At 44.3% G+C, this 26,520-nt stretch overlaps 1 protein-coding gene across 2 annotated transcripts in view; it reads left to right on the top strand.

Annotated features, from left to right (window-relative positions):
* The window catches only part of fbln5 (fibulin 5), a 121,874-nt gene extending 101,231 nt beyond the window's left edge, over window positions 1–20,643 (top strand). For both annotated transcript variants that reach the window (XM_086002728.1, XM_086002727.1), the window contains exons 9-11: window positions 1,900–2,026; window positions 5,899–6,094; window positions 13,097–20,643. In XM_086002728.1, coding sequence (XP_085858854.1) covers window positions 1,900–2,026; window positions 5,899–6,094; window positions 13,097–13,258 — 485 coding nt within the window. In that variant the 3' untranslated portion in view covers window positions 13,259–20,643. The remainder of the gene's footprint in view (window positions 1–1,899; window positions 2,027–5,898; window positions 6,095–13,096) is intronic.
* The last annotated feature ends 5,877 nt before the right edge of the window (window positions 20,644–26,520 follow it).

Here is a 26,520-nt window from a genome sequence, read left to right as displayed (position 1 = left end):
ACACATCCAAATGTTTGAAAGATGTGATGAATGCTAATGAAATATGGCTTGATCGCATTGAATCTGACCTTTCATGTGGTTTGCCTCAACTTGTGTTATGTGGCACGTGACCTCACCTGGCCCCAGCAAAAAGGAAAATAAGTTTTTCCTAAAAAAAAAATAGAAGGGTGAATTCCACACACAAACTCGCACACAAGCCCTCGCACATGCAGAGCGCGCTTATGTTGGTCAGCTTTGCTTTCACACCATGGTGCCACTAGAGATTTTCCTTCTACGTGCTGATGGTATGGAGCCTCACTCCACAGGCTACAAATTGGGAAATGGTGGGTGTGGCATTCACGTTTTTTCTGTCCATTCTTTTCAATAGACAGATCATTACCAGCAGCAAATCCCGTGATCCCTTGGCGTGTGCAGCTAGGTTCCCTGCGGCAACGTCTATTTGGGAGATCAGCCCTGAAGTATCTTGGGATCCGAACATTGAGATTTTGACTGGGGTGTCACTGTGGCCAACCTAACTGTAGAAATTAATTCCTCACTGTGCCCCTAGCATGAATCAGGACTAACTGATCGTAACACACAAATCTAATCCACTGCATGTGGGTCAATCTTTATAGTGTCACCTAGTACTGAGGCTTGAAGTGCTGCTTATCCTGAAATCCCCCCACCAGTTTGGGTTGCCAACCTGCCTAGGCTTGTCCTGGAGCCTCCAAGAATTAAAGATTAATCTCCAGGACATTGCTGTGAGCAAACCAGGGAGAAATATCATGGGGCATTAAAAAAAAAATCATTTTCTTTGAACAGTTTTATTTATTTGTTATAAAAATATTGGAGGCGGGGATGGGGGAAATAAAGATTGGGTGAGTGTTGGCTCGCAGTCAAACAATCAGGTAAAGAAGAGTTTGCTTTCCAGTAGGTGCGGGGAGGCGGTGCGCCGCAAGGATTGACATGTCGGGCGACCAATGGTGGGAGTGTGAGGGCGCGGAGGTTGGACCAATCGGTCATGTGATGAAATGTCCAGGAATACGTCCAGTCAGAGTTGGCAACCCTACCGCCAGTTAACATTTACCAGGGGCGAATCTTGTGGCTTGAACTTCTGTAGAGTCCAGAGTGCGGACTATGGAGGAGAAATTCAGTCACACACCCAGGAAGGGGGCACTAACTTTTGAGAAGTTGGAAATTTAACGATGGGTGCTAATCAACCTCGCTGCCCGCTAAATTCAGTTTTGGCGCTCAAAGAATGCAGGGGAGCGCCAAATCAGGCGCTAATGGCGTTGGTGAGTGGCGTTAGGCTCCAAGCGATAACGAATATGAAGTGTTGTGTAATTGGGAGTGAGCATTGGCGCAGGCACCTTCCAGCCATTCAAGGGGAGGGTCACTGGAGTCTGCACACCAGCCCCCAATGATTCGGTGATATGCTGTAGGATGAAATGCAAAGTACTTTGATGACCCTCAACACTCCGGGGACTAAGCAACCTTTATTTGGCTGCAGATACATCCTGCGCTCTCTGCCACTCATAACGGAAGTTCCTTGACAGCTGGGGTGCATCCCTTTAAGTAACGCCCCACCAGCTGCCAGCCAGCTGGTTCACACCTCCGCTCCCTGGCACTGTCAGCGTGAGGCGGTAAGGCAGGAGGGGGCGCTACTGAAGTTTGCAGATTGGGCGCCCAGCGAGCGTTGCACACTCACTGACGTCACGATCTGCATGGCGAAAGGGACCGAGGCGCTAACTGTTATTGCCGGCGCTACAGGGCTGGCGAATTTGCTGTGCGGTGTGGGATTCGCCCCGCTGTGGCGCTACTGCCTGAGCGCCCCATTAGCGCCCCCACCAGGTGCTAACTGGGGGCGCTAACCTACTGAATTTCGCCCCCAATATGTCTAAATATTTCTCTGTTCGTTAGATATTAATGAGTGTGAGACCGGTAATCAAACATGTACAGAAGAGCAGATCTGCTTCAACATTCCGGGAGGCTACAAGTGTCTGGTGCAAGTGAATTGTCAGGATCCTTATATACAGTTGAATGACAAGTAAGTACTCTGGTGGACAACAGAACTGTAAAGCAGCGTTTTAGCTGACAGGGGACACTAACCCATGGAAAAAATAGGAGACTTCAACGGTTTGCTCATAACCATTATGCTTTCTGTATTATTGCTAAATGTTGTAAAAAAAAAAAAATATATGTATACATCTTGTAACAATTCACTTTACGCATCAGGAAATGCCATTGCTCCTTGTCCATCCAATCCATTCTGGGATGGGTTACATTGTTGTGCATTTGTACACTGGGCTGTATAGCTTTCTGGCTCACGTATAATGTGTATAGTCAACTCTTAAGAAGTGACGATCAGTATTTTTAGAGGGAGTCAGGGTAAGATGTGACCCTTCAAGAACTGACTGAGTTATTCTCCTTAAACAAGCTGAATTATGTCTCCCAAGATACTTTGCCGGGTTTGCAAATCGAGAAATTGTACAATGCCATGACTGGTGACTGCCGCTTGATCAAACATGCCTGCAGCTAAAAAAAAATAATGTATTTTCTTACTTAATTGCCCGTGGCATTGCTCACAGCCAGTGAATAAACTGCCTTACATATACAAGATGGTGATGGAGTTGGGAAAGAAACTTCAAAGATTCACTTCACAGAGCCACCTAGTGGCCAGAGCCCATTATATTGTGACAGTTGACGCAGCAAAATTAAATGAGAACTGTTGACATAACAATATACAATGGTAAATGTTGACACAAAAAATATGACCAAAAATCATGACAACAGAAAGTTAGGTTTGTGGACAGGAAGTCCATACCCTACCTAAGGTTTTTGATAATACACAGATATTAAAAGTTTTAAAAGAAATTTGCAACGATCATGAGTAATTTGAGACAGGATTCGTTGTAACACCCATACCGTTGCCCAGACTGAGGTCCATTAGCTTAGCATAGACCATAGAATAAACCTGGGCTTTCAAGCTTCTTGTAGGGTCACATCTTTCTCTGATTTCCTGAGTATTTTCATGAATAATATTAGTCACCTCTCAGAAACAAAATTGCCGTACCGCTGCAAGTTGAAAAGGCCCTGTGAGTAACTGTAATTCACAGTGTTGCACTGAGCTATACGGATTAGGAAGGACCCAGGTTCATTCAATGTTCTCTAACCCATCTCAGCCGGGTCAGGGACAATGCTGCTATAACCAATCTCAGTGTCCCTGGGCTAGGAAGGATAAATAGCGGGGAGTCATTTTGACTTCGGGCGATAGGGTAAAATAGGAGATATCTAGGCCGACACTACAGTGCAGTGCTGAGGGAGTGCAGCACTGTCGGAGGTGCCGTCTTTTGAATGAGACGGTAAACCGAGACCCTGTCTGCCCTCTCTCAGGTGGATGTAAAAGATCCTATGGTGCTATTTCGAAGAAAAGCAGGTGAGTTATCCCTGGTGTCCTGGCTAATATTTATCTCTCAATCAACTTCACAAAACCAGACCATCTGGTCATTATCACATTGCTGTTTGTGGGAGCTTGCTGTGCGTGTTTCCTACATTACAACAGTGACTACTCTTCAAGAGTCCTTCATTGGCTGTAAAACACTTTATGATGTCCTGAGGTCATGAAAGGCGCTATATAAATGCAAGTCTGTCTTGTTAGCTCTCCTGTTTTTCATTTCCGCTGAGTTTGGAGAGAGATGTATAACGGGCGGCTGAATGGATATCGCCCATTTTACACTATCATCCAAAGTAAAAATGACCTCCCGTGAGTCTTAGTATACTATATGATTGTTGGGGGAGAGGGGGAATTTATAGCTAAACCTAGTAATGTTCACACGTGTTTACTCTAGCAGCGGTAACTGGACATCGATAATGAGCTTTAGGTTCTCGCCGTAGAGGCCCAAGTTCAAATTCCAATTTTGCCCACTATCTGCATTTGATAGGAAAAAAGTAACCAAAGGAAGGCTTTTTAAAATGAAGCAGTGGCTCTACGAACAAAATAACATAAGAAATAGAAGCAGGAGTAGGTCATCCGTCTCCTCGAGCCTGCTCCGCCATTCAATAAGATGATGGCTGATCTACTACCTCAACTCCACTTTCCCGCCCTATCCCCATATCCCTTGATTCCCTTCATGTCCAAAGATCTATCGATCTCTGTCTTGAATATACTCAGTGACTGAGCATCCACAGCCCTCTGGTGTAGAGAATTCCAAAAATTCACAAACCTCTGAGTGAAGAAGTTTCTCCTTATCTCAGTCCTAAATAGCCGACCCCTTATCCTGAGACTGTGACCCCTGTTTCTAGACTCTTCAGCCCAGGAAACAGCGTCTCAGCATCTACCCTGTCAAGCCCTCTAAGAATTTTATACATTTCAATAAGATCACCTCTCATTCTTCTAAACTCCAGAGAATATAGGTGCATTCTACTCAATGTGTGAATCAAGCTTTGTTATCCAGAACTAGCCACGCCTCTAGCCAAGCTGTTCTAGTATGGAACAGTATTACACTGGCATCTACCCGGCAATGTGGAAAACTGCCCAGGTAGGACCTGTCCACAAAAAGCAGGATAAATCCAATCTGACCAATTACAGCCCCATCAGTCTACTCTCAATCATCAGCTGATAAGTGGCAAGTAACATTCGCGCCGCACAAGTGCCAGGAAATGACTATCTCCAACAAGAGAGCATCTAACTACTGCCTCTTGACAATCAATGGCATTATCATCAGCGAATCCCCCAACATCAACATCTTGGGGGTCACCATTGACCAGAAATTGAACTGGACCAGCCACATAAATACTGTGGCTACAAGAGCGGGTCAAAGGCTGGGTATTCTGTGGCGAGTGTCTCACCTCCTGACTCCCCAAAGCCTTTCCACCATCTACAAGGCACAAGTCAGGAGTATACATAGATACATATGTACATAGAAGATAGGAGCAGGAGTAGGCCATTCAGCCCCTTGAGCCTGCTCCGCCATTCAATGAGATCATGGCTGATCATCCACATTCAGTACCTTGTCCCTGTTTTCTCCCCATATCCCTTGATCCCTTTAGCCTTAAGAAATATATCTAACTCCGTCTTGAATATATTTAATGAATTGGCCTCTACTGCCTTCTGTGGTAGAGAATTCCACAGGTTCACCACTCTCTGGGTGAAGAAATTCCTCCTAATTTCTGTCCTAAATGACTTACACCTTATCCTTAGACTGTGACCCCTGGTTCTGGACTCCCCGGCCACCGGGAACATCCTTCCTGCATCTAGTCTGTCTAGTCCTGTTAGCATTTTATGTGTGATGGAATACTCTCCACTTGCCTGGATGAGTGCAACTCCAACAACACTCAAGAAGTTCGACACAATCCAGGACAAAGCAGCCTACTTGATTGGCACCTTAAGCATTCACTCCCTCCACCACCGGCGCACCGTGACTGCAATGTTTACATCTACAAGATGCACTGCAGCAACTTGCCAAGGCTTTTTTGACAGCACCTCCCAAACCCGTGACCTCTTCCACCTAGAAGGACAAGGGCAGTAGGCGCATGGGAACACCACCACCTCCAAGTTCCCCTCCAAGTCACACGCCATCCTGGCTTGGAAATATACCACCGTTCCTTCATCGTAGCTGGGTCAAAATTCTGGAACTCCCTCACTAGCAGCACTGTGGGAGTACCTTCACCACACGCACTGCACTGGTTCAGGAAGGCGGCTCACCACCACCTTCTCAAGTACAATTGGGAATGGGCAATAAATGCTGGTCTTGCCAGCGTTGCCCACATCCCAGGAATGAATAAAAATAAATAATTGAATAAATGGGTGAAAAAACTGTAAATCAAATGAGCTCGCTCTTTTCTGATGCATTTATAGGTAGAGGAGCATCTCATTTTGAATCCATCCGCTGACATGTTATTTCCTCACTTGTGTTGCAGCCGCTGTATGTGTCATGGGGAAAACCCAGGCTGCACAGATCAGCCATTCACTATTCTGTACAAATACATGGACATTGTCTCAGGAAGGAATGTGCCTTCAGACATCTTCCAAATGCAGGCCACAACCCGCTACCCAGGTGCCTACTACATCTTCCAGATCAAATCTGGGAATGAAGGCAGGGAGTTCTACATGAGGGTAAGGTCTTGTAGAAGCTTCTGTAGCTGCACTTGAGAAAGCAAAAGAAAAGCATCTGAATATCTCGCTTAAAAAGAAAATATGTTTTGGGAGCATTAGCTTAGTAAAGTGTTTCTGAAATAGACGTGACAAGCTCAATCCAAGTTCAATTTGGATCAAATGTTGGATTTATTACACAATATCTTCTTCTTTCAATTCTTCGAAGGCAGTTTCTTCATTTCCCTTGTAAGTCCAATCAACAGCTACCACCTCCTACCTCTGATGGCTCCACTCTTTGACCTCTTGATCTATCAACATTCTTGGCCTCACTATCTCGTCTGAGCTCGTGGAACTCCCACATGTCCTATGTTGCTAAAGCCACCTCTAAGAAGTTTGGTTTCTTCTATTGTGCCAAACACTTTTCTCCAAACACAACTTCTAACTCTCTATAAAGTCCAGGTCCATCCAAGACTGTATATTGCTCCCATATATGGACTGGCTCTTCTAGCACCTTCTTTGCACTCTTAGACGCGATACGAGAAAAATCTGTTCTCTGATGGGTGACCCCTTTCTCACCTCTGACCTCTCCCATTTTCTTTTGCAACCTTTCTTCTCTTTCTCTACTTTGTTGAAATTATTATCATGGTCGGTGATTCTGAGTTTTCCTCTTTTGTTCCTTATAAGTTCCTCCTCCCTACATCCCTCGCTGTGTTCAAATTAACTTAAACTGGACAGTCTCTCCAATCTAGCTCTAGAATTCACTAATTTCCTCAGTCTTTCCTCCTTCCTCCAACCTTTAGGGTTTAAAAACAAAACAAGTTTGAATCAGCAGCGGGCCGGGTGAGAGTTGTCCCATTTGCTTCAAGGGCACTCGCAGCTGACACGCAGTGAGAGTAAGAGTCAGGTGTGACTTCCAACCTCCTTCCAGGCTCACTGCGATGCTGACTACTGCGATGGTGCGATGGAGTGGCAAACAGGGCCACCCTCCTCGCAGCCAACGTCTGCAGCACCACCTCCACTTCGTTAGCCATCAAACAGAGGGTCGTGTGCTGGGCTGCGCCATAGACTTCTGCCCGATCATTGGATTTCCTTTTCCTTCACTTTTGGCTATCACTCTGTAGGCCTCTCCCCTTACACCCTTGGCAAAGCATTCCCGTGGGTTGAAATGACTTTTCAGCTGTTGAGTCTGTGCTTTCAAATGTAGTTATGCTGAATAACTGGACACAGACAACAGAAATACTTAAACAGGTCTTTAGTAACTGAGGGTCAGGGCTGAACTAGAATACACTTTGCTCCACAGGGTTTATATACCGGTGTGGTCACCACCGGTACTACAATGTACAGGAGCCATCAAAAAGTAGTCCATCACCTTAAGGTATCCTCTTAAGGTGGTACAGGTTACATACACTACAATTCCTCCCCTTTTAGCTTAACAGTGTACACCCCAATTTAAACAATACATGGATAACATATATACAACTTTCACACAAAACTGTTCAAAGATTCAGTCACTGAGGAGGCCTCCTGATCCGGGCCGGATAACGCCTTTCAGGGGTCTCTGGTTCTCATTGCTGGGGTGACTCATCCATTTGATCTCCTATGGATTGAACATCATCATGTACGTACGAGTCTGAGGTAGATGCTATAGGCTCAATAACTTCTTCAACTGGTGTCTCTGCCGTAGACATGGGGTCGACCCTTGTTCTCGATTCCACAAGTTGGTCAGCATGACGTCGTATTACGTTCTCTCCAACGTCTACCGTGTACATCAAGGGTCCTTGTCGGGCACGAATTGTTCCGGATTGCCATTTATCATTCCTATAGTCCCTGGCCAACACTGGTTGTCCTATTTCGAAACTCCGAGTGGCCTTGTTATTTACGTGCTGGAATTGCTTGTTTTCGACTTCCCTATGCACATTGGGTTTTAACAAATCCAACCGGGACCGCAACCTCCTGTTATAGAACATTATGGCAGGGCTTTGATTTGTCACTGCATGCGTGGCGTTTCGATATGCCATCAGGAAATTGTCCACCTTGTGTTGTAGTGGAATATGGTCTTCGCTCATGGCCTTTATCGCCTTTTTGAACGTTTGTACAAATCTCTCGGCCAACCCATTGGTAGCCGGATGATATGGGGCAGATGTATAGTGTTTCACCCCATTCTTTTTCATGAATTTCTGGAATTCTTCTGACACGAACTGTGGTCCGTTGTCTGAACATATTTGTTCCGGCAACCCATTCCTTGCAAATATGGTTCTTAGAACTGCGATCGTCTTTTCAGAGGTAGTGGTCGACATCTTAATCACTTCTGGCCATTTAGAATGTGCGTCTACCGCTATCAAAAACATGGAATCCATGAATGGACTTGCAAAGTCGATATGCACACGTTGCCATGGGGTTAAAGGCCATTCCCACGGATGCAGCGGTGCAATTGGAGGTGCGTTTTGAACTTTTTGGCACCCTGAGCAGCTTTTAGTCAGATCCTCTATTTGTTTGTCGATACCTGGCCACCACACATAAGCCCTAGCAAGGCTTTTCATCTTGACTCCCCCCAGATGACCTTCATGCAGTTCCTTCAGAACTCTCTCCCTTAATTTAGGAGGAATAATCACCCTTGTTCCATACATCAATGTTCCTTGACAGACGGACAGCTGTTCTCGTCTGGCTGAGAATGCTGGTAACAGTGGGTCGCCATGTGCTGGCCATCCCTTCACTGTCAAATCGTAGACCCGAGACAGTGTCGGGTCATTTCGGGTCTCTCTCTCAATACTCGCATTGGTGACTGGTAAGCATTCGATGATGATCGAGTGAAATATCTCGACAGGGTCAACTGCCGGTGCCTCTTCCGCTGTAGGTAGTGGCAGGCGCGACAGCCCATCTGCATTACCATGTTGCTTTGTACCTTTGAATTCGATATCATATTGATGTGCCCCTAGGAAAAGGGACCATCTCTGAAGCCTCTGCGCCGTCATAACCGGAACACCCTTCTTAGGGTTAAAAATGGAAACCAACGGCTGGTGATCTGTCAGCAGCATAAACTTTTGGCCTTGCAGGTAATGGTTAAATTTCTTAACTCCCCACACAAGGCTGAGAGCCTCCCTATCTATCTGAGCATAGTTGCGCTCTGCGGAGGTCAATGATCTGGATGCGAATGCGACTGGCCTTTCCAAGCCATTTGGCAACTTATGTGAGAGCACTGCCCCGATACCATATGGAGAAGCGTCACAAGCTAAGTGAATAGGCAGCGTTGGGTTAAAGTGAGCCAACACTTCCTTAGAGGTGATCAGTGCCTTGCTTTTTTGAAAAGCCCGCTTACAATCCTCGCTCCACTTCCATGGTACTCCCATTTGCAAAAGAGTGTTCAGCGGGTGTAACACCGTGGATAAATTTGGAAGAAACTTGTGGTAATAGTTAACCAACCCAAGGAACGACCTCAACTGGGATACATTTTCCGGAGCGGGAGCTTTCACAACAGCTTCGATCTTGTCAGGTGACTTATGGAGCCCCTCCTGGTCAATGACGTGGCCGCAGTACGAGATTCGCTTTTGAAAGAACTCACATTTCTGGCGATTAACTCTGAGTCCATATTCTTTCAATCTGGTGAGCACCTGCTCCAAATTCGCGAGGTGCTCCTTATCATCATCTCCTGTAATCAGAATGTCGTCCAGGTAGCATTGTGTGCCTGGAATTCCCTGCAATACCTGCTCCATGGCCCTTTGCCAAATCGCTGGAGCCGATGCCACTCCAAAAACCAGTCTATTATACCGATATAAGCCCTTATGTATGTTGATCGTGAGATACTGGCATGACGTTTCATCAACTTCCATCTGTAGGTACGCCTGCGCCAGGTCTATCTTGGTGAAGTGTTTCCCGCCAGACAGCGAAGCGAAGATATCTTCAATCCGCGGAAGCGGATATTGCACCGTGTGAAGAACCGGATTAACAGTGATCTTGAAATCGCCACAGATGCAAACCTTCCCAGGTTCCCCCGGCTTGTTGCTCAACGAACGCTTCATGACGGGAACAATGGGTGTGGCCCATTCGCTCCAGTCCACCTTTGACAGTACTCCTGAACGTTCTAGCCCTTCCAGCTCTGCTTCCACAGCAGGTTGTATCGCATAAGGTACCGGTCTGGCTTTGAAAAATTTTGGGTTTGCATGTTCTTCAACCTTGATGTTTGCCATAATTCCTTTCAGTGTTCCCAGTCCCTGTTGGAACACCTCCTTAGCATCGTCCAATATTTTGGACAGTCATTTAGGTTTGACGTCGTCCTCTTCACAGGAATCTACAGTTAGTGCTTGTATGGAATGCCAGTCCACATTTATTCTCCGGATCCATTCCCGTCCCAGTAGTGGCGGACCTCCATCAGGTAACACATACCTTTTGTAATCTTGCTTATTCATGACCGTCAATGCCGATCCAGTGTCCAATTCCATCTTCACTTGGACTCCTGCTATCCGAAGCATGACCCAGATAGTTTGGTGGTCTGCTGTGTTACCCACATTATGTATTTTTAGACAACCCAGTTCCTTTCTGCTGGAGTCTGAATCCGTCTTCTGTTCATCCGAACTGTTCTCTGTCACCTTGTGTACTTTTTTGTACTTCTCCTGCGGCGACTTTTTGCTGCTGGTCTTCTTTCCTGACCGGCATACTCTCGCTATGTGACCAAGTTTGCCACATTGCCTGCATTCTTTATCTTTGAACCAGCACTGGTTCTGGTCATGCGTTGCCCTTCCGCAACGATAGCACTTTACTGCGCCCAATGCCATTTCATTGGTGCTGAATTCCAATGGCCTTTGCTGCATTTCTGCAGTGCCTCGTGCTGCTGCCTCGTGCGATGCTGCAATGCTGAAAGCTTTGTCCAGCATAAGATCCTTTTCCTCTAGCAGTCACTTCTGGGTTCCTTCCCTTATGAGCCCACACACAAACTTATCTCTCAGTGCGTCTGCTAGTCCTGTACCGAACTGACAGTACTTTGATAACTTGCGCAGTTCGATTAAGAATTCAGCGTTGCTTTCCTCTTTAAGTTGAATTCTTTTGTAGAATTTAAATCGTTCCGCTATCAGTAGTGGCGTGGGGTTTAAATGCTCTTGCAGGATAGTAACAATATCCGCGAAACTCTTTCCTACCGGTTTATCTGGTGTTACAAGGTTCCTTAATAACCCGTACGTCTTCGCACCCATCGAGTTTAATAGGGTTAGTGCTTTCTTATCCATCGGTACCTCATTCGCTGTACAGTAAACTTCAACGCGTTCCACATAAGTGGCCCAATCTTCCACATCGCTATCAAAAGCAGTGATGTTACCCGTTTTTGGCATCCTTGTTGAGTTTCCTTTCCTTCGGATTATGCTTATTATTTTATTTTATTTTTCAAAATGGCGGCTTCCCGCGCTTGGCGGCTTTTCCCGCACTTGTCTTCTTCCCCCGCCGACTAAAAATGGCGATTACTGCGCTGTTGCCGTTCTCGCCTCCCAGCGGTCCTTTGTTTTCCCCGACGCTGCTGCTCTTGTTTCCCGCCGCTCCCGCGGTCCTTGTGGACATAAACGCTTTTCTGGCTGCTGCGCGTCTCTGCCCCGATTGCAGTCCGGCCCCTGACACCGGCTGCGGTCGTGTTCTCCGCCCTTTTCGTCGTTTCCCTCCCCTTCTCTTACTGACAACTCGGCCGACTTCCCCCCGTGCCGCTCGATCGGGCTTACCCGCTGCTGTCGTCGAAGGGATGTTCAGTGATGTTAGACTTCGTGGCCAGAACCCAACCCGGGTTCCCGATTGCCTCCCGTGCTATGCAGTGCCCAGCAGGATGTTGAGGGTGGATGTCCTTGTTCGACGCCCATTTCAGAGGCGAAGCTTCCTTTGATGCAACTGCCGCTAGGTAAGATCAGACTCGTCGCCACTGTTGAGTCTGTGTTTCCAAGTGTAGTTATGCTGAATAACTGGACACAGACAACAGAAATACTTAAACAGGTCTTTAGTAACTGAGGGTCAGGGCTGAACTAGAATACACTTTGCTCCACAGGGTTTATATACCGGTGTGGTCACCACCGGTACTACAATGTACAGGAGCCATCAAAAAGTAGTGCATCACCTTAAGGTATCCTCTTAAGGTGGTACAGGTTACATACACTACATCAGCCTTTCCAAAAACACTGGGAATTTTGACCCACTGTTCTGCCACTTCTTTTCCATTGTCTGAATCCATTTAAATGTCATTCGTATGCAATTTTCTGCTGCCGCCACCAGTGTACTCCTCACGCACATCCAAGTAGGGTTTCCAGCCCTCCAGTGTTGCCCTGGAGTCTCCAGGAATTGAAGATTAATCTCCGGGACACCGCTGCGAGCAACCCAGGAGAAAAAAATTACAGGGGTGTTAAAAAAGTTATGAGTTTCAATTTCTTTGAACACTTAGTTATAATAATATTGGATACAGGGGAAAAGACTGGGCGGGGCAGCTGGAGGCAGGAAGTCATTTAATGAAACTGCCAGGAATACATCCAACCAGAGTTGGTAACCCTACATCCAAATCTGGCGCTGTGAATAATTATACAAACATACGAACCCACCAATATAGTACGCTATTGGTGCACTTTTATTTTGGCAAGTTTTGCACCAGTTCTTGACTATTTGACAAAAATCAGCCCCCCAGGAGTTTTAGGGCAGGTTTACCTCCCATCAGAGCCAAGAATAACCACTCTGAAACAATCACTTCGAAGCCTACCATGTTGGCTGCTGAGGTACATTTTACAAAATCGCCTTTCAAAAAACACCCGTCTCCTCAACCCCCACCTCCCTAAATACAACCGACAGTGAGGAAAAATGCTCTTGGAGGCAGACATTATATAAATGTTTAATCCTGCGTGGCGAGTGGAATTGGAAAATGCTGATACTATAGAAATTGGGGTTTTTTCCTGAAAGAATTAATTGTCAAGGACGCAGTACTCAATTAAAATGAGCAATGTTAAATGTTTACCCACACTCTTAATAAATAAGCCGGTTTTTGTTTTTTTTGCCTTCTTCCCAAACCTACAGCAAACTGGGCCCGTCAGTGCCACCGTGGTGATGACACGTCCAGTCAGAGGACCGCGAGAAATTGTACTGGACCTTGAAATGGTCACTGTGAACACCGTGATCAACTTCCGAGGGAGCTCAGTGATCAGACTGACTATCTTTGTATCCGAGTACACATTTTAAACCCCTGATTTTATTGGGGGGGGGGGTGGGCGAGGGTTCAACATTTGATAGGTTATTCAGCTATGTTTGTTTTAATGAGTGAATGTTTCATTGATGTCGCTAAGGCATAAAGGTACTTTTGGTAATGCATTGCAACTGTGTAGATTCTTAATTCTGTCTGCATTTATTCCGGCTGGGTCAGAGGTATTGTATAGCAGCCCACAAATAGAGATGTAAAGCCTTCAAGCTGCAGTATATTCAGTAAGGCATTGTGATGTTCTCAGTCCTTGTTTGGAACAGTATATTCAAGAAGAGCGACCATGTTTAGAGAATTAGAGGGAAACATCAAGGGCAATTAAAACATTTTTAAAAATATATTTGCTTCTCGGGATATGGGCGACACTGGCAAGGCCACATTTGTTTTTTTTTATTCGTTCACGTGATGTGGGCGTCGCTGACAAGGCCAGCATTTATTGCCCATCCCTAATTGCCCTTGAGAAGGTGGTGGTGAGCCGCCTTCTTGAACCGCTGCAGTCCGTGTGGTGAAGGTGCTCCTGCAGTGGTTAGGGAGGGAGTTGTTGCCCATCCCTCGTTGCCCAGAGAAGGTGGTGGTGGACCTTCTCTTTGAACTGTTGTGATCCTTAGAGCAAAGGTGCAACCATGATGTTGTTAGGTGGGGAAATCCAGGATTTTGACCCAGCAACAATGAAGTAATGGTAATATATGTCCCAATGCTGTGTGATGTGGAAGGGAACTTAAAGGTGATGGTGTTCCCATGGCATTGGTGCTCTTACTCCTTTTGGTAGTAGATGTCGCAGGGTTGGGAGGTGCTCTTAATGTCACCAATTCCACCATGCCCTCCCCCCAGTGGTCGCTCCTATGGTATAGCCTACAAAATATCGACTGCAGTTAAAGTTGAAGGCTGTTTTGACAAATTATGACCTACATTGTACATGAAAGCAATTGTGGCACCCAAAACTGCACAGTATAATGATTTATTATACTCTTGGGTTGCATTAATGGCATTTTCTTTTTAACAAGAAATGTTTTACCCACTATTATGAATGCTCGAGTGGGTTATAAGCCAATGCAAAAAAGCTAGGGGGGAGATGAGGAGAAATCTTTTACTCCACGAGTTGTTATGATCTGGAACACACACACTGGTGGAAGCAGATTCAATAGTAAATTTCAAAAGAAAATTGGATATATACTTAAAAAGGAAACATATGCCAGGCTATGGGGAAAGAGCAGGGGGAGGGGAACTAATTGGATAGCTCTTTCAGAGAGTCGGCAGAGGCACGATGGGCCACACGGGCCTTCTTCTGTGTTGTATTAGTCTATGACATGAGCATGGGAAGAGAAAGACTGAAAATCAGTGTCCAAAGATTTCAATTATTGGATAATACTAAGATCCATGTGATTGGTCTGCCGCTAATTGCATTGGAATATGATAGCTCTATTTAACAAGTGTCTAATGTAACTGTGTCAGATATAATATCACAGCAGGGAAACGGTGCTCTACAATTACAGTGACACCCCTTTGTTCAGGTAACTTTAAATCAGCACCCTTTGTCTTCAAGAAGCTATTTTGTTTTTCGGTGTCTATTTTAATCATTTGGATTAAGAACCACCCTTTAAAATTCCCAGTAAGTGTTGTATTTATCCCTTAGGGAACCGACCCAATAGTCACCTGACAGTTGGTTCATAGAAAGCTTACAGGCAAACGGCAACCTTTATTGTATGTTGGCTAGGGGCATTGAGGAGCGACCTAGATTCTAGAATAACTAAAAGAAAGACATAAGTCATTGAACTATGTATGAGTCAACTTAATTGAATGACTCCCTCCCTGGAGGGAGTCAACGTGGCTCAGCTAACAGTGCATTCTTATTGTTCGAAGAATGTCACCTCTCTGTAAAACAGGCAGGATTATCTTTCAGCAAAACCTTCTCTTCCTGTCACCTAATGCTATTATAACCTGGGTCTAATGTTGTAATGTAGTAACAGCCATCCTTTGATTTCGCCCTCGCGTCCCCTACTTTACGACAGAATATGGAGGCAGTATGGAAAGACCACCATTAATAATAAAAATATGACTGGAAAATTGAAATGGGAAAGCTCAGAAATATTTATTTTAACTCATAAAACTAATTATATATAGGAAAAAAAAGGACAGCTAGGAATGTGATTGAGGCTATAACACCTTCTCAGATGACGGTATAGATGCTCAAGATTCACTGTCATGGTTTATGAAGGTTATACCCCTGTAACACTCTCCAAGCCAACTGTTACTGTTTATATCTGTTACTTAGACAGCAAAGTGAATTTGCCTTAATCCCCTGTGTCATCCGAAGTCCCTTCTGGAAGCAGGGAATCCCAGTTGTCAAACACTGCAGTACTTAATGTCCTTCCTATTGATATTGAAGTGTATTCACAAACAGCAATGGCAGTGTTAGATAAACTGAGCCCATCACGGCTTTAGAACCAATCTAATTTTGAATGAACTAAGTCGGTGAATCTTCTGAACGAGACATTTCGATGAAAAGGGATCGGATGGTGTACAGCAGTAGCACGTTGTGCTTTTACCCATGAGACCTGAATACAAATCCAGCCTTGCCCAATGAGATGAAAGTCTTGTCTCTCTGCTAATTGTAAGGGTCCTACGTGAATTCAATTTGGTCTAGTGAGAATGGATTCAAAGCAAAACGAAAACTGTCCTAATTCATAAGCTGAAAATTTGAGGAAGGAATATTGGCTCATCTTAATTTGTCCATCCATAGAGATTCTAACATCTCTCCTAGTTTCTTAATTGATTCCAGGGGTTTTGCCTCCACTACTCTATCGAGTCTGTTCTATACACTGATCATACTTTGTGTAAAGCAGAATGAAGAAGAATTTCCTGATATGAGTTATCTTACTAGTGTGAACATGTTAGTTTTACTCCCACAGTTTAATTTAAAGCAACATTTTGGGTTTACTTTTTGTATAGCCTTAACAATTTTATATACTTCTATAAGATCACCTCTGAGAAGGCTCCGTTCTATGGTGTAAAGCTCAAGTCTATTCATTCTTTACTCGTAACCCAGGCCCCCTGGCACTGAGAGTCAGCCTTCTCTGCACAGCCTCCAGCACTTGACCAGCTCTTGCCGACCAGAACTAGACGGTCTGTCCAGAGAACTATAAAGTTTGATCATTACCTCCTCTGACTCATATTCTACCATTTTGGCTATTCCAACATCTTATTAGTTGTGTTGATTGCTGCTCTGGATTGGTTGGACATAGCATTGAGTCTACTAAGACTCCTAGATCTTTTTCAGCTTCATCCTCAGCTATTTCAATATCTTCCTACTTTACACTTGTCTGCATTAAATTTCATCTGCCATTGTTCAACTCACATTTCATATTTTGTCCAACACTGCACAATTGCATAAATTGTTCTGTAATTTCTGAGCTGCATCCTCCAATTCCACTGCCTCTCCTAGTTTGGTATCGTCTGCAAATTTGACCACTTTGCATTGAGTTTCTGAATCCAGGTCACTTACGTTAATTGGAAGCAGTCGTGAGATACTCATTGAACCAAACCCTTCAGCCAATTTCTGATCCATTCCCACGGTTTACCCCGCATCCCCACAGCTTTCAGTTTACCTAATAGCCCTTCTTGTGGATCTTTAGCATAAGACTTTTTGGCAGGTTGAGGGACATCGCATGGTAGGGCTTACCATAGTTCCCTTGGGTTGTCACTTACACAAAGAAACAAAGAGTGAAAGAAAGAACTTGCACTTATATAGCGCCTTTCACAATCTCAGGACATCCCAAAGCGCCAATGAAGCACTTTCGAAGTGCAGTCGCAGTGCACACAGCAAGCTCCCACAAACAGCAATGAAATAAATGGCCAGATAATCTGTTTTAGTGGTGTTGGTTGAGGGATAAATATTGGCCAGGATGCTGGCAAGTATTCCCCTGCTCTTCTTCGAATAGTGCCATGCAATCTTTTGCATCCACCTGAGAGGGCAGACGGGGCCTCGGTTTAACATCTCATCCGAACGACGGCACCTCCGACAGTGCAGCGCTCCCTCTTGATAATTACAAAACTAAAAGAGATATATAAAAAAAAGGAAAAATGAAATGGTAGGTATTTCACAATGTTTTTTAGACTTCGCCTTTCTCTTCCATTGACCTGCCCAGGTTGTTCGTTTCCCTGACATATTAAAATTTTAATTTAAATTACAGTAGAGAATCTTTGTAATGGCCTCTGATATGCCACAGCTCTACTATATACACTATTTTTGGTTCCTACATCAAAAGAAAAAATATATAATTATTCCTTTGGTAGCAAACACTTTGTATAAGGCTCTCAAAGAGACTAAAAGGAACTTTACTGTATGTGTATATGATCATACCTGAATAAACTAGAGTAAAAATAAATCAATCCTTTGACTGGCATAATCCAGAACAGGAAGTGATGCAAAGCAACTTCCTGGCTACAATGAAGAAGGAAACTAAAAGCCACATTGGTGGATGTTTATATGTATGTAGTACCTTTAATTTGAATGCCTTTCCTCGGCTTAAGCTTTCTTATATGTTCTTGGATGGCAGAAGACCACTCGTGGATTCTTTAATTAATGTGTCTGCTGGTGGCACTCCTGAATACGTGTAGAAGTTAAACACTAGCCACTGCATCCTCGCACAGCAAAAATCCAGGCCAAAAAAATCCAATTAGAGATACCTTTTCAGTTTGAACTCTCATGCTGTTCTTCTGCGTTCCTGACCTTTCGATTAAAGCAGTTAATATTATTGAGTGAAGCTAGGGATTATATTTTAAGCAACAAATGACGTAAATCATGTTTTGAAAATTGAGCAGAACAAAGGAAAATTTTATAATGAGTGAGGGCGAGACAGGTATTGAAGGATAAATGATAAAAGGATGAATTCAGTGCTCGAAAGCCACTGATTGCAAATATTCTGCCAACTTTTGGGTATTTAACTGTTTGAGTGATATTGTCGAAATCCAAATACATATGGTTTTTTAAAATTCTAAATATGTACATTTTACGCATTAAGTATTTTATATGTAAACAACCTAAGTAATGTTTTGTTCTCCTAAACTCTGAGAAACTTTGTTCTGTAATCTTAGAGACAAGATTGATTTCTTGGATTGTAGAGTCTAGAGATCTGTTATGTTACGAGCTAATCTCCCAAGATGGTGGTGACGGGTATTTTGGGGTTAGAGCACAGTTGTAATGTTTAGCCGATAACCTGGCCTATCTGTCCCTTTAAGACCTCTGCCCAGGTACTTCCTGTGGGGAGGTGGTCTAAACAGGTTAAAGGCTAATTAATTTTGACGGAGGTTTCTGTAGATTGTCAGCTGCTTGGCTTCTCTCAACACCCTCACCAGGTCAAGAGAAACAGGCATTCTTTATCATTTTTCTTTATCTTTGAAAAGATTGGTCATTTCTGATTTTTATTTTGGGTGTTTCAGTCTGAAATGTGACGGGCCACTGCAAAACTTTTATATAAATAAATGTTACCTTTTCCCTTTTCTTCCATGCCTTCGAGGCACAGGTTTGAAAACAAGGAAGTTAAGAGTTTGAAGGGAAGTCAGGCGGTACTTTTTAGCATAAGGATACTGGGTTTCTGGTACAGTTTCTTTTCCATTGATAAAGCTAGTTAAAGACCCAAGGCCTTAGAGCAGAACTGAGAAAGATAGAAGAGAAGACGAGATAAATCAAGACGTAGCAATTAGATGATACCAAGCATAGATTTTAAAGACCCCCTAGGTATTAACAGGAAGATAGAAGAGTTCTAGTTGGTGCTATGTAGTATTCCCCAGCCTAGGGAAGAGATGGCGAGCCTTAATCTTAACCTTCTCTGATCTATGTCACATTCTGTTCTATAACTGGATGCTAAGAAGTGAACAGAAGCCTCTGCTTGGCATGACTTGGAAATTACGGGCACAATTCATTTTATTGCCACTTCCTGGCATCTTTCTTGGCTCTCGGTCTGGTCACTAGGTGGAGTACTGAGTGGAGGTCAGCAGCTCTGTCTTGACCGAGAAAGACAAAATGGACATTGGCCAACTCAGGATACATTTCCTGTTGGCCAATCATACAGTGGTCCTCAGACAGTTTCCAACTTAGACTCTCTAGTTCCCTCGGCACAAAGAGCTTGTATGATAATTATTAAGTTACAGAGGGATTAAAATAAAAGAGAGAGGTTATGAGGATGAAGAAACCCAGCAAAATCTCTTGAGGACCACTTGGTTTTTGTGCATGTTTTAACAGATAAGAGCATACAATTGCTCTGCAAACGTTAGTGGTGCAGCCTTGTCACCAATAGAAGCTGGTTGTGTTTGTTTTATTAATTGGATGTGGGTGTTGCTGATAAAGCCAGCATTTATTGCCCATCCCTAATTGCTCTCAAGAAGATGGTTGTGAGCCACCTTTTTGAATACAACACTAGGCCATTTCAGAATCAACCACATTGCTGTGGGTCTGGAGTCACCTATAAGCCAGATCAGATAAGGACAGCAGATTTCCTTCCCTCAAGGGCACTAGTGAAAGAGATGGGCTTTTTAGAACAATTTGGTCATTTCATGGTCACTATTACTGATGATAGCTTTTTAATACCAGATTTATTTAATTGAATTTAAATTCCCCAGCTGCTATGGTGGGATTTGAACTCACGTTGCCAGATCATTAGTCTCAGCCTTCGGATTACTAGTCCAGTAATATAACCACTATGCTACCATTCCCTGTTGTGGGGTAGGGTGAGACAGGGTGTTCCACCACTCCTGAGTTTCATGTTTATTTCAATTCCAGTCAAGGTGAAGCTAGCAAAATTGTGATTTAGCCAGGACTGCCCTCACCTCTGCATGCCCACATGGCTGGAGCTTTAGTCTCAGCAGAAGACGACTCCTGTTGTGTGTCCAAGTAACATAGAAGAGTGTTGAACACAGATGCTTCCCTTGTGATCAGACCTTGCTCTTACTGCTGGGCCAAACTTATCACCCCTTGCATCCCTGCCACACTTCTGGATAAAACGCCAGTACAATACTGGCAGGTTGATGCCTGGAAATGTTAAAATCTGCTAAGCACTAACAGTAGTGGACAAGGATAGGCGGATTGCCACCAGCAGCAAGCCATTCCTGTCCACTGAGAGGAAAATCAAGACATGGACCTGCAAGTAGGCCGTGTTGGCCATTTTTCCTGCACAAAACTAATTATAGCAAGACTTTTGCTGTGGCAAAATTTAAAAAAAAGCATACTACACTGTTGAGAGTTCCAGTAGCTGTCAGTCTTACACTATGTAATCCAAGATCAAGAGATTCTGTCTCTTTAAAACCTGAGTCCCAATGTACTGGCGGAACAGATTTATATGTTGGCCAATTCAATTGCAAATAAACACAGTCAAATCCATGTGTGTGTTTTACTAATTTTTGGTGCATTCCAGACACAAGAAAGTTGTTACCAAATCCTGGTGATTATGGAGACCTGCTGATATAAGTGTCTTCATTGCTCTTCCCCCCTTGTTAAAAGATATCGGCCCAGAAATTCGGGTCGGGGGCTTCCCCGGGTGCAAGCCCCCGATCTGCACTTACCTTGCGCACTGGCCATTGAGCTGTGGGCCCCCGTGGAATTCCGATCCGGGGCCTGGTCCAGCTGCCGGCGCGCAGTGCTTGCGTATCCCAGGGGCGCAGTTAGTTCAAAGCGTCCCCTAGGATCACGTGGGCCATGGGCAGCCAATTGGAGCAGGGAATGCTCCATTCATAAGTCTGACAGGAAGTGCTGTCAAGACTTATAAATACTACGGCCCCAAAATAGCACTAAATCTTCAAATACATTTTTTAAAAACATCACATTTTTTAAATAAACTATAAATTACATGAAATAACTATTTTAAACAATAGTTTAACTTTTTGAAAAAAATAATTTTATTTTCTAACGGGGCTAAAAATAAACTTACCTTGCTTTAAAGTATTTAAAAATAATAATCCTGTGGAAAAAATGTTTTAATTTTAATTAATTCACCTTGTAAAAAGCAGGCCATACGCCTGCTTTTTATATTTCTAAATTCTGCAGGCTTATCCTCCCGGGAAAACCAGCAAAAAAAAACGAAGTTCGATGTGCACGCGCAGCCTCTCCTGCGCACGCGTTCGACCTCTGAACCTCTTCGTTCAGAGGAACGAAAGTGCCGGTTTCCCGCGCATGCGCAGTGCATGCAGGAAACCGGCACTTCCATCGGGCCTACGGGTGAGTACCCCATGCGTACTCACCCGTGGAGACCCAAATTCCTGGGCCGATATCAGCTGTGATTTTCCTCACTGTTTTTGGAGGCACTTATCGTGCTAGAATGGCGCCCGCTACATTTCCTGCGAAGAAAGTCAATTGGAAGCCATTTCCTCCTGACTTAGAATCATCAAATCTTATAGCACAGCAGGAGGCCATTCGGCCCATCGTGCCTGTGCCGGCTCTTTGAAAGAGCTCTCCAATTGGTTTCACACTCTTGCTCTTTCCCCATAGTCCTGCAAATCTTTCCGCTTCAAGTATTTATCCAATTCTCTTTTGAAAGTCACTCTTGAATCTACTTCCACCACCCTTTCAGGCAGTGCATTCCAGATCACAACATCTCACTGTGTAAAAGAAAATTCCCCTCATCTCCCCTCTGGTTCTTTTGCGAATTACCTTGGATCTGTGTTCTCTGGTTACTGACCCTTCTGCCACTGGAAACAATTTCTCCTTATTTACTCTATCAAAACTATTCAGGATTTTAAACACCTCTATTAAATCTCCCCTGAACCTTCTCTACACTAAGGAGAACAACACCAGCTTCTCTTGTCTCTCCAGGTAACTGAAGTCCCTCATCCTTGGTATCATTCAGGTAAATTTCCTCTGCACCCTCTCCAAGGCCTGGAGATCCTTCCTATAGTGTGGTGCCCAGAATTGGACAAAATACTCCAGATGGTGCAGGAGGGAGGGCTTTAGATTCCTGAGGCATTGGGACCGTTTCTGGGGGAGGTGGAACCTGTACAAGTCTGATGGGTTGCACCTCATTAGGATCGGAACCAATATCCTCACTGCGGGGTTTGTTAGTGCTGTTGGGGAGGGTTTAAACTAGCTTGAGAGTGGATTCAGAAGGGAGAGAAGCAAAGTTGGAAATGGAGGGCAGAAAATCAGTAAGCGAGTTTGGAAGGCAGAGGAAACAAAGGCAGTGCTAAATGGTATATACTTCAATGCAAGGAGTCTAGGGCATAAAGCAGATGAGCTGAGGGCACAGATAGACACGTGGGAGTATAATATAGCTATTACTGAGACATGGCTGAAAGAAGGGCAGGAATGGCAGCTCAACATTCCTGGTTACAGTGTTTTCAGATGAAATAGAGAGGGGGATAAAAAAGGAGGGGCGTCGCAATATTGATTAAAGAATCAATTACAGCTGTGAGGAGGAAGGATATCTTTGAAGGATCATCAAATGAGGCCATATGGGTTGAACTGAAAAACAAAAAAGGGGTGATCACACTGCTGGGAATGTACTATAAACCCCCAAACAGTCAGAGGGAGATAGAAGAGCAAATATGTAGGCAAATTTCTGAGACGTGCAAAAATAGGGCAGTAATAGTAGGGGATTTCAACTTCCCTAATATTAACTGGGATAAAATTAGTGTGAAAGGTATAGAGGGAGCAGAATTCTTAAAATGCATTCAGGAGAACTTTTTTAGCCAGTACATAGCAAGCCCAACAAGAGAGGGGGCGGTTCTGGACCTAGTTTTAGGGAATGAAGCTAGGCAAGTGGAAGGGGTATCAGTGGGAGAGCATATTGGTGGTAGTGATCATAATTCAGTTAGATTTAGAGTAGTTATGGCAAAGGACAAGGACAGACCAGGAATAAAAGTTCTCAATTGGGGAAAAGCTAATTTTACTAAGCTGAGAGGTGATTTAGCCAAAGTAGATTGGAGACAGAAATTTGAAGGTAAATCAGTGTCAGAGCAGTGGGAGGCATTCAAGGAGGAGATAGTGTGGGTTCAGAGCAAGTATGTTCCCTTAAAGAAAAAGGGTGGGACTAACAAATCTAGAGCCCCCTGAATGTCAAGGGGCATACAGGGTAGGATAAAGAAAAAAAGGGAAGCTTATGGCAGATACCGAGGACTCAATACTGCAGAAAGCCTACAGGAGTATAGAAAGTGCAGGGGTGAAATGAAAAAGGAAATTAGGAAAGCAAAAAATATTGGCAAGTAAAATCAGGGAAAACCCAAAAATGTTTTATAAATACATTAAGAGCAAGAGGCTAACTAAAGTAAGAGTAGGGCCTATTAGGGACCATAAAGGTAACCTGTGTGTGGAAGCGGAAGACATGGTATGGTTCTTAATGAATACTTTGCACCTGTTTTCACAAAGGAGAGGGACGATGCAGACATCACAATCAGGGAGGAGGAGAGTGAAATATTAGATGAAATAAACATAGTGAAAGAGGAAATATTAAGGGGTTTAGCATCTTTGAAAGTGGATAAATCCCCAGGCCCAGATGAAATGTATCCCAGACTGTTAAGAGAAGTAAGAGAGGAAATAGCAGAGGCTCTGACCATCATTTTCCAATCCTCTCTGACTACAGGTGTGGTGCCAGAAGACTGGAAGTCTGCCAACATGCTACCTTTGTTTAAAAAGGGAGAAAGGGATAGACTGAATAATTACAGGCCAGTCAGCCTAACCTCAGTGGTGGGAAAATTATTGGAAAAAATTCTGAGGGACAGGATAAATCTTCATTTAGAGAGACACTGATTAATCAGGGACAGTCAGCATGGATTTGTTAAGGGAAGGTCGTGTCTGACTAACTTGATTGAATTTTTTGAGGAGGTAACAAGAAGGGTTGATGAGGGTAGTGCGTTTGATGTAGTCTATATTGATTTTAGCAAGGCTTTTGATAAGGTCCTGCATGGCAGACTGGTCACGAAAGTAAAAGCCCATGGGATCCAAGGCAAAGTGGCAAGTTGGGTCCAAAATTGGCTCAGAGGCAAGAAACAAAGGGTAATGGTCGAAGGGCGTTTTTGTGACTGGAAGGCTGTTTCCAATGGGGTTCCGCAGGGCTCAGTACTGGGTCCTTTGCTTTTTGTGGTATATATCAATGATTTGGACTTAAATGTAGGAAATATGATTAAGAAGTTTGCAGATAATACAAAAATTGGTTGTGTGGTTGACAATGAAGAAGAAAGCTTCAGACTGCAGGAGGATATCAATGGACTGGTCAGGTGGGCAAAACAGTGGTAAATGGAATTCAATCTGGAGAAGTGTGAGGTAATGAATTTGGGGAGGGCTAACAAGGCAAGGGAATACAATATAAATGGTAGGACAGTGAGAAATGCAGAGGATCAGAGGGACCTTGGAGTGCATGTCCACAGATCCCTGAAGGTAGCAGGACAGGTAAATAAAGTGGTTAAGAAGGCATACAGATACTTGCCTTTATTTGCCAAGGCATAAAATATAAGAGCAGGGAGGTTATGCTTGAGCCAAGTTTGACTCTGTCAAAGTGAGAGCCAACGGTAAAGTGCATTGAAGTTTCCTGGAGTTAGACTGGCCACATGGGTATCATAGCATCATAGAAGGATAGAGCACAGAAGGCCACTCGGCCCATCGTGCCTGTGCCGGCTCTTTGGCAGAGCTATCCAATTAGTCCTGTTCCCCTGCTCTTTTCCCCTGTAGCCCAGTAAAAAAATTTCCCTTCAAGTTTCATTCAGGTTCAGTGAAGTGCAGCAGTGGTCAGCTGCTCACGGCGGAAGGGCGGAGTTCCTGAAGCAGAAGAGCCCAGAGATTATTTAAATGCAGATCTCCACAACTAGGAAACGCGTTTTAAAACAGTTCTTGTAGTTATTCTGCCTACAGACACCTGTACTTGCTCCTGACTGCTTCTCACAGTGTCGGGCCACTGTCACAAGCATACAATTGAGATCATCTCAAGCTCAGCTCAGGTCAACCTCTGCCGCCCTCCAAGCGAGAGCAAAGACTTTCCTCTCATGAGTTTGGCTGGATTGGAATCCAGCTCCAAGGAGCGAAATGATAATTGCCTCACCCAGTGTCCCATTCTTGATTGATTTTATTCTTTTAAATTACGTTTCATACCTATCTTTGGCTTTTAATAAGATTAATGGGCATCTTGACACCCGTAAAGTGATTGGCCCTGCATTAACAGGTGGCACCAGACAGCCAACTTGGAAATGCAATGAACCATTGAAAGGACTAACTGTTTTCCTTGTGAAAAATGACCAGTAATGTTTGAGACAATAATCATGACAAAAGCAAGAACTGGTCACTCCTCTCCCTTTAATATATCATGCCTTGTAGAGCGAGTGATATATTTGGGAATAATTTACTTGCCTTCCTCCCCCCCCGCCCCAACAAAGCAAAATAACTAAGACCAACTTAAGTCATCGATAGCACTATCAAGCGGCACTTACTCACCAATAACCTGCTCACTGATGCCCAGTTTAGGTTCTGCCAGGACCACTCAGCTCCCGACCTCATTACAGCCTTAGTCCAAACAGGAACAAAGGAGCTGAATTCCAGAGGTGAGGTGAGAGTGACTGCCCTGGACATCAAGGCAGCATTTGACCGAGTGTGGCATCAAGGAGCCCTAGTAAAACTGAAGTCAATGGGAATTGGGGGGAAAAACGCTCCACTGGCTGGAGTCATACCTAGCACAAAGGAAGATGGTTGTGGTGGTTGAAGGTCAATCATCACAGCCCCAGGACATCGCTGCAGGAGTTCCTCAGGGCAGTGTCCTAGGCCCAACCATCTTCAGCTGCTTCATCAATGACCTTCCCTCCAACATAAGGTCAGAAATGGGGATGTTCGCTGATGACTGCACAATGTTCAGCGCCATTCACAACTCCTCAGATAATGAAGTAGTCCATGCCCGCATGCAACAAGACCTGGACAACATTCAGGCTTGGGCTGATAAATGGCAGGTAACATTCGCACCACATAAGTGCCAGGCAATGACTATCTCCAACAAGCGAGAGTCTAACCACCTCCCCATGACATTCAACGGCATTACCATTGCCGAATCCCCCACCATCAACATTCTGGGGGTCACCATTAACCAAAAACTTAACTGGACCAGCCACATAAATACTGTGGCAACAAGAGCAGGTCAGAGGCTGGGTATTCTGCGGCGAATGTCTCACCTCCTGACTTCCCAAAGCCTTTCCACCATCTACAAGGCACAAGTAAGGAGTGTGATGGAATATTCTCCACTTGCCTGGATGAGTGCAGCTGCAACAACACTCAAGAAACTCGACA

This window comes from Somniosus microcephalus, chromosome 12, assembly GCF_052327205.1.
Source record: "Somniosus microcephalus isolate GS21.2 chromosome 12, FLI_Smic_1.0, whole genome shotgun sequence".
Lineage (NCBI taxonomy): Eukaryota > Metazoa > Chordata > Chondrichthyes > Squaliformes > Somniosidae > Somniosus > Somniosus microcephalus.
This window is presented reverse-complemented; position numbering and strand designations above follow the sequence as displayed.